Source organism: Arctopsyche grandis, chromosome 8 (assembly GCF_051622035.1).
Source record: "Arctopsyche grandis isolate Sample6627 chromosome 8, ASM5162203v2, whole genome shotgun sequence".
NCBI lineage: Eukaryota > Metazoa > Arthropoda > Insecta > Trichoptera > Hydropsychidae > Arctopsyche > Arctopsyche grandis.
Window position 1 is genome coordinate 3,522,018 of NC_135362.1, and position 17,958 is coordinate 3,539,975.

General features: G+C 31.7%; 2 protein-coding genes across 3 annotated transcripts; both read right to left on the bottom strand.

Moving 5' to 3' along the window:
• Positions 1-3,015: 3,015 nt before the first annotated feature.
• Positions 3,016-4,453, bottom strand: LOC143915781 (uncharacterized). The gene is made up of 3 exons (XM_077436593.1): positions 3,993-4,453; positions 3,767-3,919; positions 3,016-3,692 (listed from the first exon to the last, which is right to left on the bottom strand). Exons 1-3 carry the CDS (start codon positions 4,056-4,058, stop codon positions 3,417-3,419), a joined length of 495 nt encoding a protein of 164 aa, XP_077292719.1. The 5' UTR covers positions 4,059-4,453; the 3' UTR covers positions 3,016-3,416.
• Positions 4,454-6,729: 2,276 nt separating this feature from the next.
• Positions 6,730-17,428, bottom strand: LOC143915563 (uncharacterized). 2 transcript variants are annotated; one of them, XM_077436261.1, is made up of 4 exons: positions 17,306-17,428; positions 9,000-9,231; positions 7,254-7,511; positions 6,730-7,168 (listed from the first exon to the last, which is right to left on the bottom strand). In XM_077436261.1, exons 2-4 carry the CDS (start codon positions 9,226-9,228, stop codon positions 6,891-6,893), a joined length of 765 nt encoding a protein of 254 aa, XP_077292387.1. In that variant the 5' UTR covers positions 9,229-9,231; positions 17,306-17,428; the 3' UTR covers positions 6,730-6,890. The 2 variants fall into 2 exon arrangements, with proteins under 2 accessions (XP_077292387.1, XP_077292388.1); XM_077436262.1 differs by having other exon boundaries at positions 6,731-7,168; positions 17,310-17,401.
• Positions 17,429-17,958: the final 530 nt, after the last annotated feature.

Below are 17,958 nucleotides of genomic sequence, written 5' to 3' on the forward strand. Positions count from 1 at the left end.
TTGCTTTTGTCGAGGGGTAGAATTTTCTGGAATGATTGGCGCCGTTCCGCTCGATGTAGTTTAATGGTGGCGGCGTGTTTCGACCGTTTTGGTTCCACTCGACTGGTAGGGGCGTTCCGCTTGAGTTTAATATAATGACTGCAGGTGTGCGTCGTCTGGGTTTCGTTCCGCTTGTTTACGTGTGTGAGTTCTGCAAGGAATGTGGTTTGTTGTTGCGGAATATTCTCGAATGTTTCGATGACGATGACGATGACGAGATTCCTACAGTAATAATAACTGTTTTTCAATGAGTGAGGCTGGTCCGAACATCTAGCACGTGCACATACAGATGTTCGGACTTTGTCGAACTAATACTACCACACAATTTCACTAATAGAGCCTATTTCAAAGAGATCCTACTGCTACAGAGATCTTACTGCAACTGAGAAGAACAGCCGAAATCTCCGTCTGCACGGAGTTTTAGTAGCAACATTTTTGGAAGCTGAGAGCGCTTCTACCCATTCTACTTCAATGATTAGAGGCCATGACGATACGGCGCAATATTGCTTACGTCGTATTGCCGAGTACTTACAATATGAATGCATACACGTGCATTCGTAGCTACGCGTCAGAATACAAGTCAGCAAAAATGTTTCGGCGTTTATCGAACGAAAAATTATGTATAATCACGTTGTTGTTGGAAGAAGAAGCTCAAGAAGGCAATAAAAAAGCACGCAGCCGTTTTGATGTGCATCCCATGTTAAAAAATAGAAAAACCGAAGGAGATTTTTGGACACTGTATAAGGAGCTTGTGGATGATGGACAAAATTTTTTTAAATATTTCCGTAAAAAATTTTTTTTTTTTAACATTTGCGCCAAAACCATGTCGAAAGATTGAACAGTTGTCAACTGTCGCTATCGATAATTGGTCCAAAACCGCCAAGCGGCAGACTCATGGCACGTAATTCGCGTGTATATTTCCACGATGGCCAAAAAAACGGATACGATACGTTGAAGGATGTTGCTGTAAGGTATGAACAGGAAATGTCGGGTACTGCTGTAAGCCTGCCGTGGCGTAAACGTGACGGTTGGTATGAATATACCCATACAAAATGTACCAAAGAATACTTTTCGTACGGCCGGATACCTGCTGAAGTCGGTACGTGCTGACTAGGTATGAACAGACCTTTAATTTCTCAGTGTGTACACTGTACACTATATAATGACCAGACATTGTAGATTCAACGAAACAGCCGATATAATGAAAAAAATTATGTTTAAATTAAAAAAAAGGTAATTTTTCCCTTGACTGTTATTTAATTGTAGTTCTGGAGTCCCGCAAGGCTCAAACATTGAGCTTTTTGGAAAAAAATCTTTTCAAGCAATCAATATTGAATTGTTACTTTATCTAGTACTGAGAGATGTAATAAGAATAGAGGGGCCCTTACGAATAAATAGTTGTTGTCAATTTTACGCGGTACGTCCAGAGAAATTTAATATTAATAGAAGTGACTTTAGGTGTTCTTTTGTTGCCAAGTGACATTCTGTCCACGGACAGATCTAAATAATTTTAGCATCAGTCGTATTTGACGCTTGGTGCTCGACGTATGTCCGATAAAAACTTCTCTGTTCAAGATGGGCAAGCATCGGTAAAAATTGCACAATACATTCAAAAACACACAATAAACAACATGGGATACATTTTTATAAGCAAATTGATCCGATTGTATTCCGTGCGATGTAGTGTATTTATAGAGACGTACCGCGTAAAATTGACAACAATTATTTAGTCGTAAGGTCCCCTCTATTCTTATTACATCTCTCTGGATACGTCTCTATAAATACGCTACATCGCACGGAATACAATTGGATCAATTTACTTATAAAAATGTATCCCGTGTTGTTTATTGTATGCTTTTGAATACAATGTGCAATTTTTACCGATGCTTGCCCATCTTGCGAGTAATATAAATAAACAGAGAAGTTTTTATCGAATATACGTCGAGCACCAAGCATCAAATACGACTGATGCTAAAATTATTTAGGATTGTCTGTGGACAATCGTCACTTGACAACAATATGACGCCTAAAGCCACTTCTATTAATATAAAATTTCTCTGCATATAACATTTAGAAAAAAATATATTTTCACTCAATCAATATTGAATTGTTACTCTATCACGTATCAATCAAATTTAAATTAGTTCCGTAAATATAACCACTAGCAATATTTAATAATTTTCAAGCAATCAATATTGAATCTCAGACCCGGGCAAACTTTTATTTATAGATATACATTATTCACTGTCATGAAATAGAATTTCAACATAAAAAAATAAATGATCCTCTAATAACGAACCATTTGGTGGGCCGCACAAAAATTCGAATCGGGCCACAGTTTGCCCACCCCTACTCTATCTCGTATGGTAGGGCTACCATAATTGTCGAGATGCTGACCGGGACGTTTGGAAATCGAATGAAAAAATGTATAGTTTGTATCACAGTTGCAGTTGTATCTCAATATTCTTAGCTCGCTAGCTATTTACATATATAAACTAAATTAAGGGAACAATATTTGTATTTTCATTTTAGTATTACAGGAAAAGGAGGTGGACAAAATTATAAAAATGTGTGAAGTGAGATGGATGAATGAGCAAATGTGTGATGACAATTTTGGCACCCCCAGAATTTGAAGTTCGGGATCACTCGGTGAATTGTTCACACGGTGAAATGACCGTGATACGACCGCAGGGACGAGGATATGATTATTGTCCTTGACCCCTTGTCACACTTACACCTTTCATTTATCTGTTTTTCTTTAGTTTTTTATGTCTGATTAACTTATGACTGACTGCTAGATAGAAAACCGGGACAACTGAGTCATGGACTGGGACATAAATCTATAAACCAGGACATGTGCCGGTCTGCCGAAATGTATGGCAGCCCTATCGTATGGGGACTTTAATACCCTTTCCTTATTACACACACTTTCTTCTGCATAAGGTAAGATGAGGTTAATCAAAAAAAGAAATTTTTGCACATTTTCTTAATTTATTTTATAAAAATGTATAACATTCATATAATCATAAAAACAGTCAATCATAATATGTAATTTATAAAAACATTTTTCAATAATTATTGTGGAATAATACTAATACATCTTCCAAACTGAAAAAGCTCATTAATATGTATGTTATTATAATTTCATATAAAGTTTAAAACCAAAATAAATTATATACGTATTGTCAATATTAAAAAATATAAAGATAATTTCACATTTAAAATTAGCATTTTTACAATGTAATATGCATATAATAGATACATTCACATGCACATTTTATTATAATATTATAATGTATACATATTAATACATCTACAGATATGAATATCTATAGATAGATAGACAAACATCAATTTAAGTTTTCTTATACTGAAGATTATATATTTTTACTTATTGTGAATATAAAATAAGATGGTTCTATGAAACGCCTCAATTTCGTCTCGCCATTTGATTCCGGACTCACTCTGAAAGAGCTAATCCTCCTGAAAAACGACATTTTCCTCGGAACGATACTTTTCATCAACAGCAATTTCTCTTTTTCAATCAACAATTCCTTTGCGATTTCCGGAATTTGGCAACTGTTTACATTTTCGTTTTTGATCAAAATGTCCTCTAGTTGTATCGAAATTGCACTACAATCTTCAGAAGTCAGCTAAAAGGTTTTTCAGCGTATTTAAACACATTAAAATAGACAGACACATAATAAAATCAACACCATCATTTTACCTTGAATGCTAAACGTTTGATGATTACTGATTGTTCAATACTCATTTTGATACATTTATCTCTATTGCACAACCACTTGTAATTTGGCCTGTCCTGTGACAAACTTCTTATTGTCCTACTTTCTGACATCCTCAGTAACATCAAACGTTCGACCTACATAATAAATGTTTTAATATTAATTTATAATTATCATTAATTTTACACAAAATATATCAAGCTTACATACATCGTTGACTAAATCCGATGGAGAATATTTATTTGTTTTACATAAAAGTGAAGTTTTGTTTAACATAATAATTATTATGAAATTTACTCGTCATACAATCAAAAGCGCTTACGTACAAAACTATACTGAGGTTTACAGTTTTATACAATATTTTACGAATGAATGATAATGACGCTTACGGACACAAAGCTAGAACACACTAGGCTATATTATTTAATACAACAAAAAAAAATATATATTATAATTTATGTTTAATTTGAATAAACTGTAAACTTTAAACACGCTGCAATTTGATATAAAGAATAATACAGATAGATCTTGAAACATCAGATTTAAAAAATTAATATACAGATTTAATCAAATTAAAAATCTTGAAACACCGTAGAATGTAACCATTATTCTTTGACTAAAATCAATCAAAAAACTACTCGACCGATCCTTAAGCGTGTTAAAACATTAGTGTTTGGCCTAGTGTGTCCCCACCTTTACGATATTAATTAATTTCGAGTGAAATAATACGCCTGATTGTTCCTTCGATACGCCCTCATATTTGAATTAATATTATGATTATTTAGATAACGATTTATATCAACTATCAATATTGATAGACAGTCAGGAGAAAATAACGGCAGAAAATAAATGGCAAATACCGATTAACTAATTAAATTTAATATTAAATATTTTATTATTTTGAGTACAAGACATCAATACTTTTACAAGTTTATACGCTATTTATTGTCGTTTTCACAACAGTGTTTTTTTTCAATATACATATTTTAATTTATATTTTATAATTAATAAGAGGTAAGTAAAAAAATACATACATTCTTCTTAATCCCATTTAAATCAAACATAAATTTTACATTCAAAAAACATTTTCTTACATCAGTATCATTCCTCAATCATTCATACGCACCCATACACAGGGCCGGCCAACTAAGGGATGCAACGGATGCAAGGCATCTGGGCCCCAAGCGTGAAAGGGGACCCAAAAAAATTAAAAAAGGTAGGAATAATGTCAAAAATAATAAATTTTGTTTACAAAACTGAAGTTTTAAAGAATTATCAAATTATGTAGATAGGTAATCCGATTTTTGTATTCGACCCGGTGAAATTGTTAAATAAAATGCGCCGTGGCGGCAATTATCTCACCAACGTTACAACTTTCGACTATCAACATGATCGATTTGTTCGTTTTCTTCTGACTTTATTTTGTTATAAAATTACTATAATAAATCGCAATTATGTGATATTAAAATGATTTTAATATCACGGTGAATTTGTAGAATGTTTTTTTAAAATACCTTTAAATAAAAATCAAAATATTTTTTGCAATTTAATTTTAATACTAAAATCAGATTTTGCTATATATGTACATACATATATATGTGTCACATATATGGCAACAAAACTGATTTATACATATTTTGAGAGATAAAATAAAATTGCAAAATATATTTTGATTTTTATTTAAAGGTATTTTTAAAAAAACATTCTAAAAATTCTAACCGAGGACGAGTCTCCTCGAATATATATATTTTCATGTGCTATTCAGAATTTTCAGGGCCCAAACGTTTTCTCGCACCCGGGCCCCCATCTGGTGAAGTCCGGCCCTGCACATACACACATACATACATACAGATATGTTGATTAGCTTCCGATTAAAACCTAATTAACAGACGAATAGAATGTCATTTCGCCATATATACATAGGTAAAAAAAAACCTATCACTAACCACGAGAGAAAATTTGCACAACAGTCAATACCAATAATACGTTTTCTAATAAAACTTTATTACATACATACATATCAATTAACAATATAAAATAATATGAAATTAAAAATATAATAACGCTTACATAAAAATTCAATTTGAGAAAATAAGTTCAAAGCAATTTCCTCTCTGCAGTTAGGATTTTTCTTATTTCACATTATGATTCCTACATATACATACATATATAAATACTAAACGGATTATTACTCACATTGAGCTTGCCCAAAAGACAATATTTGCCACGAAAATCGTGAATACGGAATATTTGTCACTCGAGTTCTCATTAGTATGGTGTACTTTTCAGCTGACAGATGTTCCGTTATAGAGATTTTAGTGACTTTGGGGCTAGCGTTTTGTGCGCAATAATCACCGAACCTATATTAATACACCAATTGGTGACAGTGCACCAATAGTTGACACTATTACTATATAATCCAATATTCAATATATGTATATACGAAAGGGTCTCTTAGACTATATTCGTTGGGGGGGGGGGGGGGGTGGCCTCATGTTGAGGGCTTTAACGACTAAATTCCTTGACCTTCAAAGCGGGCTTAGAATATGTATATACTATATGAAATTTTGTATCAAGCTCAGGTGAAAAAAAGCTTTCTCGGTGTCAACCATTGATACACCGTGCATTTTATATTATACAGAGCTCGTTCGCGACAACTTGAGATTTATTAGATTAGATCCAATACATACATACATACATACATATATTCACAGTTCATTTAGCGACGTAAAAAAATTTAATTTGTCTACAAGAACACATATGAGCTGTGTGTATACGTATACACAGCCTACGACTTACCAAGTAAAAGCGAACGAGCTCTATTTCCTTACCTACCGTAATGTACCTTAATTAATTGGAAGCCCATCGTGATATTGTTTTTTCAATTATATTCTTGGTTGATTTATCCTAACAATGAAAAAAAGTAAAAAACAAAAAAAAAACAAAATAAAGAGCAAATAAATTTATTCAATGAAAAAAAAATTGAATAACAACAAATAATTTATCCATGCTTTTAAAAGACTAACATATCTACTTTGAAATAAATAATTGAAAAGCATCATACATTTCGTGGATATACATATAGTATAAATATTGCAGAAGAAGTATCTAAAGTTGAGGATCCATCATCAACGGAGCCAAGTCACAATTGCAGGCGGCTCCACCATCTCCCTTTTTGCACTGATAATGACACCATTCAATCCAGAACTCCTGCATGTTGGAATACTCTGCAGAAGACGTCACAGCATCCATTTCCAAGTCCATCAGCTCGATTTGGCAAGGAGGACACCCACTCAGTTGGTACGCGTTGCTTCTGCAGAAGGCATCGCAAACAGAAGGCCAATCCACAGTTACATTTTTGACTCTGCATCCGCATATCGGCTGACCTAAATTTGATGGTGATTTAATAATATCGGATCTAAACAATACATTGTGAATGTTTTCAAAAGTGTGGTTCGATTCGAAGTGTACCTAAGTTGTTATCGCAAAGGACGGGACACACTTCGATCCTGGGTCTTCCGATTGTGATCGATCCAGATCCGTTTTTGGAAGCTCCCGCTGTGTTGTTTTGTACTTCTAAGTCTTGGTTGTGATGAGGAAATTTAATTTTGATTTTTTGTTTTTCAGGTAAAGCTTTTGATGCTTTCGATGATGATTCTTGGATGTCTCGAAAATCTTTAGACAAGAGATTGTCGCATAAGATGCCGCCGCACGGTTGACCTCCCAATCCTAAATAAATATTATTTAAAATATTAATATTATTTAATAGAACTAACATTTTATATTCAAATTTTCCCGCTAATTATAAAAATATATCATACTTTTATTTCAAAACATTTACTCATATTAAACTGTCAAATAAAATCACCCTTGAAATTTATCTCAATTGCCACCATAACTCATTTTAAAGCTCAATACAAACTGTATTTATGTATTTTAGTATTACATCTATACAAGGAAAATGTACTTCTATGTCGTTAGATACACGCAGATTGGATCTTTTTTACGAAACCAAATCATAATATAAAGCATAATTACTAGAGGTAAGATAGTTACAGTGCTATCCATTGTTCCATTGTTGGAAAACCTTTGTAAAAAAGGTTCGGCAAACCTTTAACAATGCATTTACAACCTTTGAAAAATACGCGGCACCTTCTGGGTCCGGTGACTAATAATTACAACCGAATTCGACAAAATTTAATCACAGGATTGCGGGTTCAGCTATATGTTTACAAAAATCAATGTTTGTCTGTCTGAAACGTATGCGTTCCTATACCATTCAACCGATTGCAATGAAACTTACAGGAGTTATTGAATGTATGTCCGCGATGGTTTCTGTAAAAAAAATCGCCCAAAAACGGGAACGGAAACGGGGAAAACGGGAATGAGTGGCATTGCATGGCAAATAATTTCAATCAGCTTGCAACCTACGTTGTTAGGGTAAAATAAACAAACAATTGAATAATTAAAAAGTCAAGTCAAGTTCTCCGCCTGCGTTTTTCCGACAAATGGACACAAGAATTGCATGCGTTATTGTGGCATTGCAACGCATGCCGAGTCCAGCTAGTACATAAATGAATAAAATATCAAGCATTCAACGATTCGTACCTTATGCAAACATTTCAGCATTAAAAATAGAAACCCAAGAGAATCAAGCTCACAGAATATAATATATTTAATTTCGAAAGAGACTTTGTATGTAAGTTAGTATCTTTGGTTGGGAACTTCGTAAACAACACAAAGTTTCAATTGGTTGAATATTATATATTTTTCGATTCAAATAAATTTAATAAAAAAACAAATGAATATTTACTATTAGATTCGCCATGTTTAAGCTGTTTATATTACAAACACTGAGCGAAGCCGGGTAAAACAACTTGTTGTATATAAACTCACCCCAATACTGCCAACTTTCAGTACACACCAAGAAAATAAATAAAAACGGGAATTGTATGCGTTGAAACGCATGCCGGGTTCAACTACATATAGTAAATGAATAAAATATCAAGCATTCAACGATTCATACCGTATGGAAACATTTCAGCATTAAAAATTGCACACCACCATAAAAATAGAAACCAAATAGTATCATGCACACTGTATTATATATAAACTCACCCCAACACCGCCAACTTTCAGTACACACCGGGAAAATAAATAAATATGTATAAATTTACTTAAAAAATGTATAATGAAATAAAATAAATATTGTCTGACCGGCATGACATAGCTCCACACAGGAGCGCCGCCGGTCAGACAATGTGTCAGCATCCCCATTTGCTCCAGAGGGTGCCTCCTGAGCCACCCTTAGCTCGGCGAGGTGGCCGCCCTCGTACCGCACTGACACGATAGAACGGCTCGCCATTGGTGGAGGAGTTTTCAACGATACGCCTATGCACACGCCTACCGCATACATCCACACCCACACTGACAGCGCGGAAAACATGCTCTGAAACATACAAATTTGTGCTAATTTATATCAATCATAAGTACAATTTACATACGTAAGTGCCTGCCCACACTAAACGTTGAATGTTTGCGTCATGAATTATTTTATAGGCGAACATACATATTTTTTTATTTTTTTATTTTATTGTTACAAATCAATACACACTCGCCATTACAGATTTGCTCCAATGCGACGGGTGTACGTTAATGAAATACATAAACAATCAGAAATCAGAAATACAGTAATACATACATATACAATCAGAATATATAGAATATAACAATTAATCAGAAATAATAATCATAGTGACATCTATGGATTTCAGATTACTGTGTATAATTAATACAAATTATACACAGGCAGATTTTTGTGACAACAGGATTAGATTTTTTAATACCAATTTTCAGGAACCGTTTCAGCAATGATCAGATAAAATTGGCAAACTCTGATAGAGAAACGATCGATTTGGAGTCACAAAACCCCCAAATCTAACCAGCAGTGGCGAGGACACGAACCTATGACCTCAGTGATGCTAAATATATACGCTATCACTAAGCCAAACTGCTGGCTATATGTATGTATGTATGTAGTAGTTCAATGACGGGTGACAGTTCAAAATGAAAATCTGTCACTTGAAGAAATTAAATTAAAAAAGAGGTCACTTTTATCCAACAGCTGTTATATTATTTCGTCGACTTGGATTTGTTTTGAGATATGCAAGATTATTCTCCAATCTTTTGTCTTCTCGCTTGCTTTTCAATTCGCTTGTGAGAAGTAAGCTAGAGTATAATGGGAAGCAAATTACTATCTGATGATTGAGAAAGTGTAAAAAGCATTTCTTCGTTTCCTATATAGGAAAGAATATGGGTATTACCCATATCTCTACCCCACTCCTTTCCTTTTGGGCATGCTTGGGTATAATTCCCTTGAACTTCGGAGAAACTTCTCATTAATTCGTTTCGTTCTCCTGCTCTTACGTGATAATACGTCATGCCCGTTGTTGCTGGAGCAGTTGGGACTTTATGTCCATAATCACTATGTGCGTGGTAGACATCATCATTTGCTGGCTGTACCTCCTGCCCGCACAGTCCTTTTTCGAATGGCTCCTATTCCAAGAGCTATTCGACTTTGCTGCCGAGACTGAATGTGATATTTTCCACCTTAGTGAGCGTAAATTGTCGGAAATTACTCTAACCCATTTATCTGGTTGTCTGCGCTCATCATTGTTTTCATGATTGATTGTGATTTATGAGTGAAATTTTGATTAACTCTCTTCTATTTGGGCCTTACAGGGATGTTTTGTATTTGTAGTTGTTTCTTACATATTTATTGAAACTGGCTGTAGGTGCAAGGCATTACTTATGCTATATTTTATTTGATATTTTTACTTTATCTGTTATTATTAAATGCTATTTTTTATGTTTATGTATGGATGTATTTATGTTTATGTTCAAATGTATTTTTTTTATGTATAATTGATGAGTATATTATTTTCGTTACGTATTGATTTTTGTTTAATTGTTATTTTGTTTTTTTTTGTGTTATATTTTTTGACCATTGTGGCGCTTTAGGAATTCCTGTTATGCCACAATGGTCTGTTTAGAATAAAATAAATATTATATTATTAATATTGTATATAAAAATGGACGCGATGTATGTATGAATGTTTGTGCCGGGCGAGTCAACCACTATGGAGATTTCAAAAAACAAATTTGAGAATGCCAGGATGTATTATTATTTATTATTATTATATGTATATCGATTTCGATTACTTTTTCAGTTCCAGATTTCTTTTTTAGTTCCGGATCCAGATTCTTATTTCAGTTCCGCTTCCCAATTCCTGTTTCAGTTGCGGATTTCTTTTTTAGTTCCGGATCCAGATTCTTATTACAGTTCCGGATCCAGATTCGTGTTTCAGTTCCGATTAAAATACTATTTGCTAGTAATAGGATGCCAACAGGAAAAATTTCTGTTTCAGTTCCAATTTCCGATTCCTGTTTCAGTTCCGAATTTCTTTTTTAATTGCTGATCCGATTCTTTTTTCGGTTGCGGATTTATTTTTAGTTCCGGATCCAGATTCTTATTACAGTTCCGAGTCCAGATTCGTGTTTCAGTTCCGCCGAACAATTCCTGTTTCAGTTCCAATTTACGATTCCTGTTTCAGTTCCGCTTCTCTTTTTTAGTTGCTGATCCACATTCTAATTTCATCTTCCAGATCCAGATTCTTATTTTAGTTCCGGATCCAGATTCGTGTTTCAGTTCCGCTTCCCAATTCCTGTTTCAGTTCCGATTAAAATACTATTTGCTAGTAATAGGATGCCAACAGGAAAAATAAAAATAAAATCGACAGCGAAAAAGTGATTAATTTATTTGCGTCAGTAAAATCTAGAAGGCAATCATAATTGTAATTTGTTTTATTATATAATTGGTATTGTACATAAAACGATTTTATAATAAAAACATTATAGTTTTCAACATTTATTTAATGCTAATTTTATATTTTTTAGTATAAAGAAAAACGTTCAATGTATTTTCAGGAGATTATTTTGTACATAATATAAAATATAAATTCATATGCCCAAAAATTCATATTTTTTTAAATATAATAACCTTCCCCCCCCAATGAGGCATTTCTTACTGGTAAAAAATTTTGCCCCCCTCTGGGAAAAGCTGAAATGACGCCCCTGGTGATTTTTGCCAATTTGACGGAGGAACTAACGAAAACACAATTATATATTTATAATATAAAACCTTATTGAGATTATTTTTCAAAAAAAAAAATGTTTCCCTATGTATAAAACTATATATATAATTTCGAAAGAGACTTTATTGGTAGCTATGTACATATGTAACTATTGTTGGTTCGTAAATCCATGACGTCATCGAACAAATAAAAATTTAAATAAAATAAAACTATTCAAATAAATTTAATAAAATGTTTACTATTAGCAATGTTTAAGCGGTTTATATTAAAAATACCGATAATAATAACTACATATGTATGTATGGTAGATCTTGAATTTTGTCATAAATTACTATGGCTTTTTTTTAGTAATTGAATTTTAATGCATCTATTTTATTATTCTAAACATTTCCATTAAATCAAAAACTTCAATTTAAGCGTAAAAAGAAGAGTTTGAAAAGACGTGCTCGCCGCAGCGAGATAAAACTACAAGATAACTTGTAAGTATATCCATAGGAAAAGCATAGAATCTTTGAGTTTATAATAATACATAGAAAATTATATAAAAAAAACTTAACTTAATAGTCTATAAATAGTATATTTATTTAGCAACTCAACTTAAAAACTTAAATATTTTTGTTAAATTTATAATTATTTCATACGAATACATATATTTTATAGTTTTTTCTCATATCAGCTTGCTTTTTTCTAATTAATTTTAATTATAAAGATTCTATATCATATTCGGACTATTTTTATGAACATTTCATAGATAGACTTTAATTTATATATTTATGTATTAAGAATTTCCGCACAAGTAATGGTTTATAATTTAAAATAAAATATAATGTAAATATATCATTTTGCAAAATTAATTTGTTGCGACTGTGAACCGCTAGTTTTTCTTACATGCAAGAAGTTATTTTTCATTTACGGCTAAAACTTTTCCCTCCCTGCGAGGAAAATTCAATATGGCTGCCGTTTTCCAGCACGAAAGACGAAAAAGAGAATGAGAAAGGGGGGGAGGGGGATACTTCGTTGACGTCACACCAAATACATGAAAATTTGCGGAAAACTGAAGAGGAAAATCGTACATATTACATACATACACGCGACATGATCTCTCGTTGAAAAAAAGACAAATCGGATAGTAATACAAAACGAAACGATTCTCAAACAAATTTTCAAATGATTTAAATTCTTCATTTATTATACTCGTGATAGATTAATTTAATTCTCACATAAATTATCAATGGACTCGGTTCACTTTTGCTCTAATCTGTTTATTGACGATTTGCATGATATTATCATAAAACGATTTACGTCGCCTCTGCAAATTCAGGCCACGCATTTATTTAGCGGATCAATACGTGTGATTTGCAAAATTGTGCAGACGTTGTGCAAACTCCGCTCATCCCTCTCGCACTGCAGTATGAACGAAAAGAGACGAAAATGGTGATTTTAGGTGGGTCTTTCAGTTGAACGATCTTTTTGGAACAAACCAACTTCGGAAATGAGGAAAATTCAAAGAAAAACAACAAAAATGGGATGCGCCGTCGATTTTCGCTCTCGCGTTGTGGTGTTAATTGCAAAAACTTCCTCGGGATTTTTCCACGCTTTTCTTTTATGAAACCGTATATTTCCCGTGCCAAGGTTTTATCGCTATCATAAATTGACACACGCTTTAGCAAATCCAACTGTATAACAAGCAAAAAGGTGCTTCCACCTTTGAATCCGTAACAAGAAACATTTTTCTTTCACAAATCAGTTTCTACATCTTTATGCATTCTTAATAAGTATTTCAAAGCTGAACTATTTTAAATTATAATATTTCAATTACTAACCCATACCAAAAGACATAAAAATGTCTTTATTATATAATATAACTTAATTATATTAAGTAAAGGGAACCAAAATGAAAACCCTGTATAAAACAGAACTTCAATGTAAATACTATGGATCCCAAATCCGAATATTCGAATACTTTTTATACGAACTTTTTTTTTTTTTTCAATCTACAGCACATTTAGTTCTATTTGATGTTCCGGATAAATTAAAATTTAAATAATATCTTGAACTTCTTAAAACTACAAATAAATAATTTAAAGCTACTATTCGATATTATAAAGCTATATATGAATATTTGGGATCCCTAGTAAATACATAAGCGAAGTAAATAAATATATAATAAGTTAAAACAATCTTTTCAATATATTATACATATTTAATGTACAGATGTAGGTTTTTATGTACCCTTCACCGGTATTAAATTGTCTTGATTTGAAACTACAAGTAATACAAGGCAACAATGAAACCATAAAAATGCTATAAGATAATAATTCCAAATGGCTGTGGAGTCGTTAAAAAAACGTAACTTTGACTCCGACTTTTTTAACATACAATATACATATGTATGTTAAAAAATACATCAAACTAATAAAATTTATGCATTTGGCGAAAAAGATTCCTTAAATTCTATACCTCTTCTTATTTTGACCTAAAAGCAACACTTTATGGATATGGCAACACTTTTTCAACTCTACGTATGCTCTGTACGTTCTTTTTTTTTTAAATAAATACATAAATCATATTGTAATTAAAAAAAATTAAATGCGAAAAAAAAGAGTTGATGTCACTTGATTTTTAAGACTCTTACATCGTTTGTAGTCAAAGTCGACTCTGACTCCACAGCCCTGACAAATATTACTCATGACGATTGATAAAACCCGCTATATAAGCTGTACCCACACTTTAATGACACTGTTCGACACGAAAAATGATATAGAGACAAGATATGACTTTTCTTATAGATCTATGTCCAGTAAACACGAATCTGGTAATAAAAAATGTAGATTGGCTCGAGATTCGGAGATATATGTATCTGTTTTTTAAATCGCGCGATTTTTCTATATTTTGGTGTTGTTCGGTCGATGTCTCAAAATTTGTCAATTTCCTGTTCAAAATGAATATTGGAATCTATAGTCGGGTATTTTATCTTTCATTTGTAGTACTTTTCAGCTTTCAAATTTCTCTAAGAAGTGGTCCAAATCAAAAGTCAAAAGTACGTATTTTCACTTGGGATTTTTTCCCACTGTTAATACTATTTTATATTGAGATTTTTCTGTTGAAACATGTTAATTGGGATAGTGTTCTAGCCACATTATTTTTTGTTTTCGTTTAAATGGGTTAATTTGGAAATGTGCTGAATTTTAAATCGGTAAAATTGCGAGTTAACATCTCGTACTATTATTAACTCGTATTTACACGAATCTGAATTGAATTAATAGGTATAATATATTATATTATCTTTATATGAGAATTAAATAAAATTCCACTTATAAAAATCATATTTCGACTATTCTTCAAAAATTCGATTTAACTAATTTAACTAATTAGTTAAATATATTGCCTTAATTAATTGCCAATAAAATATTAATTAATTAAATATCGGCTTATCATGAATAATTTTGACTATTTCTTTTTCAATTCATTATTTTAATAAATTACTCAAATTAATTAGAATCTTAATTAAAAAATAATGTGTTCCTTCTACACTATGTATGTACATACATATGTAAATTACAGATCAGCGAGAAGCAAAAAGAAAAATAATTTTTATGTGCTCATTGCTTAGTAGAATTTTTGTACCGAGTAAATAGTTTTTGTTTTAAAATATTAAATATGTATTCAAATAATTATTGTCAAGTGGAAAAAAATAGGTTTACGAAAATTGGAAGGTTTATCATTGCTAAAATTCAGTTATTGATCAATGTATTCGGAAATAGTCTCAGAAATATGTATTACCAATATAACAGGTAATACCGGTATTGTAATCCCTTAATATTATAGTTAGAATCCCTAGTTTCAAATTGAAGTTCAATTGTTTTAAATGCGAATATACTAGTGCTAAATAAAACTCTATTGTTATAAAGTGAAAGTATTACATATATAAGATTCAATTTTTTATATATAAGATTCAAAAATAATAATTGATTGGGTTGTTGACCGAATAGTCATCATCCTTTAAAGCTAAGCACAATATAAAGGATTTCAATAATACATACTACCGAAACAATGCAAGGGGTTCCAATAGTGCTCCCTTTAATATATACTACCGGTAGTACCGAAATATTTTAATTTCGATTATATATTATATGTAGATAGTTGAACTGTTTTGAATCCAGAAGAAATCGTATCGGCTAGATTATGCGGATAAATTCACTTATTTAACATCCTTTTGACCTCGTATTTCAAGGATACACCGAGTGTATCATAAATTAAAAAACCAACGAATATCAATTTTTTCGGGAACCTATTTTTCCATTTGATAATTATCTGAATATGTACATACATATTTTAAAGTGGGAAAAAATCCCAAATGAAAATACGTACTTTTGACTTTTGATTTGAACTGGACGACTACTCAGAGAGATTTGAAAGCTAAAAAGTACTACAAATGATAAAATACCCGACTATAGATTCTAATATTCATTTTGAACAGGAAATTGACAGATTTTGAGTCATCGACCGAACAACACCAAGATATAGAAAAATCGCGCTATTTAAAAAACACATACATACATATATCTCCGAATCTCGAGCCAATCAACATTTTTTATTACCTGATTCGTGTTGGGCATAGATCTATAGGAAAAGTCATATCTCGTCTCTGAACCATTTTTCGTGTCGAACGGTGTAATTAACCGTCAAATATACTAAAATTAATTTTATTAATAGTTAACTAAATGTTATTCCACTAATTGTTTAAATAAATCAAAACCGCTAGTGAGAAAAAAAAATCGTAATCACCTGTAGGGACAAATTTCGGTATTTTTGGAATCCTTAATAAACTCTAGATATCACCGAATAGATAATCCAAATCTACATTGTAACCCTGCCAAATAATCTAACGGATCAGAACATCCTAATCCGCTTCTACTTGTGCTAAAGTGCAATCTCGTTCATACGCTCGAGTGGTGCGTAAATAATGCAAAAGTTAGAATATGTCACTAACACACCGCTTCCATAATATATCATCATAGGTGCCCCTTCGCTTCAAGTACTACATCAAAACTTCTAAAACTGTGGATCTACTACACCCATACATATGTGATATAAAATATGTAATAAAAGAATTTTAATGAAATATTATTTCGTTTGCGTTTTATGTACGAGGAAAAATAGAGTGGCTTGTAAATATCAAATTTAGACAGATTATACAGATTGAGAGGCTGCGGTTTCGAGAGATTTATACTGGCCGATCTGTTCAAGACAAGCTGCCGTGATTAATAGCGGCTTATCATCGAAATCGTAACAGTACGTTTTGATTCAACATTATCAACAGTAATGTACACGGGAAATAAAATAAAATTAGATAATTATAATGTATACTTACTTTATATGAAAATATTTATATTACTTATGTATATATGTAGTGCTAATAAACGGATGCAATGTTTTCGGTGGGGTTGGTTTGAAACGACTGATGAAAATTCTCGGATAGTAGTTCAATATGTATAAATCATCCATGGTGACTATCGCTATCGTGATTGTCTTATCATTGTTCCTGAAAGTGTATGGTTGGTGACAATCATAATGTATATCCTTTTAAAATGATAATATGGTTAGTTTACATGAAAACATGAAACCGTGTGTACATAATGTATTTAAATTAAAATCAATTTATTTATTTACCAATAGTAGGATTAAAATTTTTCATGATTTTCTAATGATAGTCAAAATTTGATTAACATTTCTAAATATATAAATCAAATTTTCAAAATAAGATTATTAAAATTTAATTTCAATGGTCATCATATATTCAGAAATCAAGACGATGAAATCTTTTTACATAATTAAAAATTACCTAATTACATAATTAATACGCTTAGAAAAAAATATTAAGATTAATCCTTACAAACATGATGAAATTTAAATCTGACCAATGAGAAAAAAATATGTAAATTTTTTTTTTCTTTTTAAATTAGCTAGATAATTAATTTATAAGTATTTTAAACAATAAAAAATCGAAATCAATAGGAAAA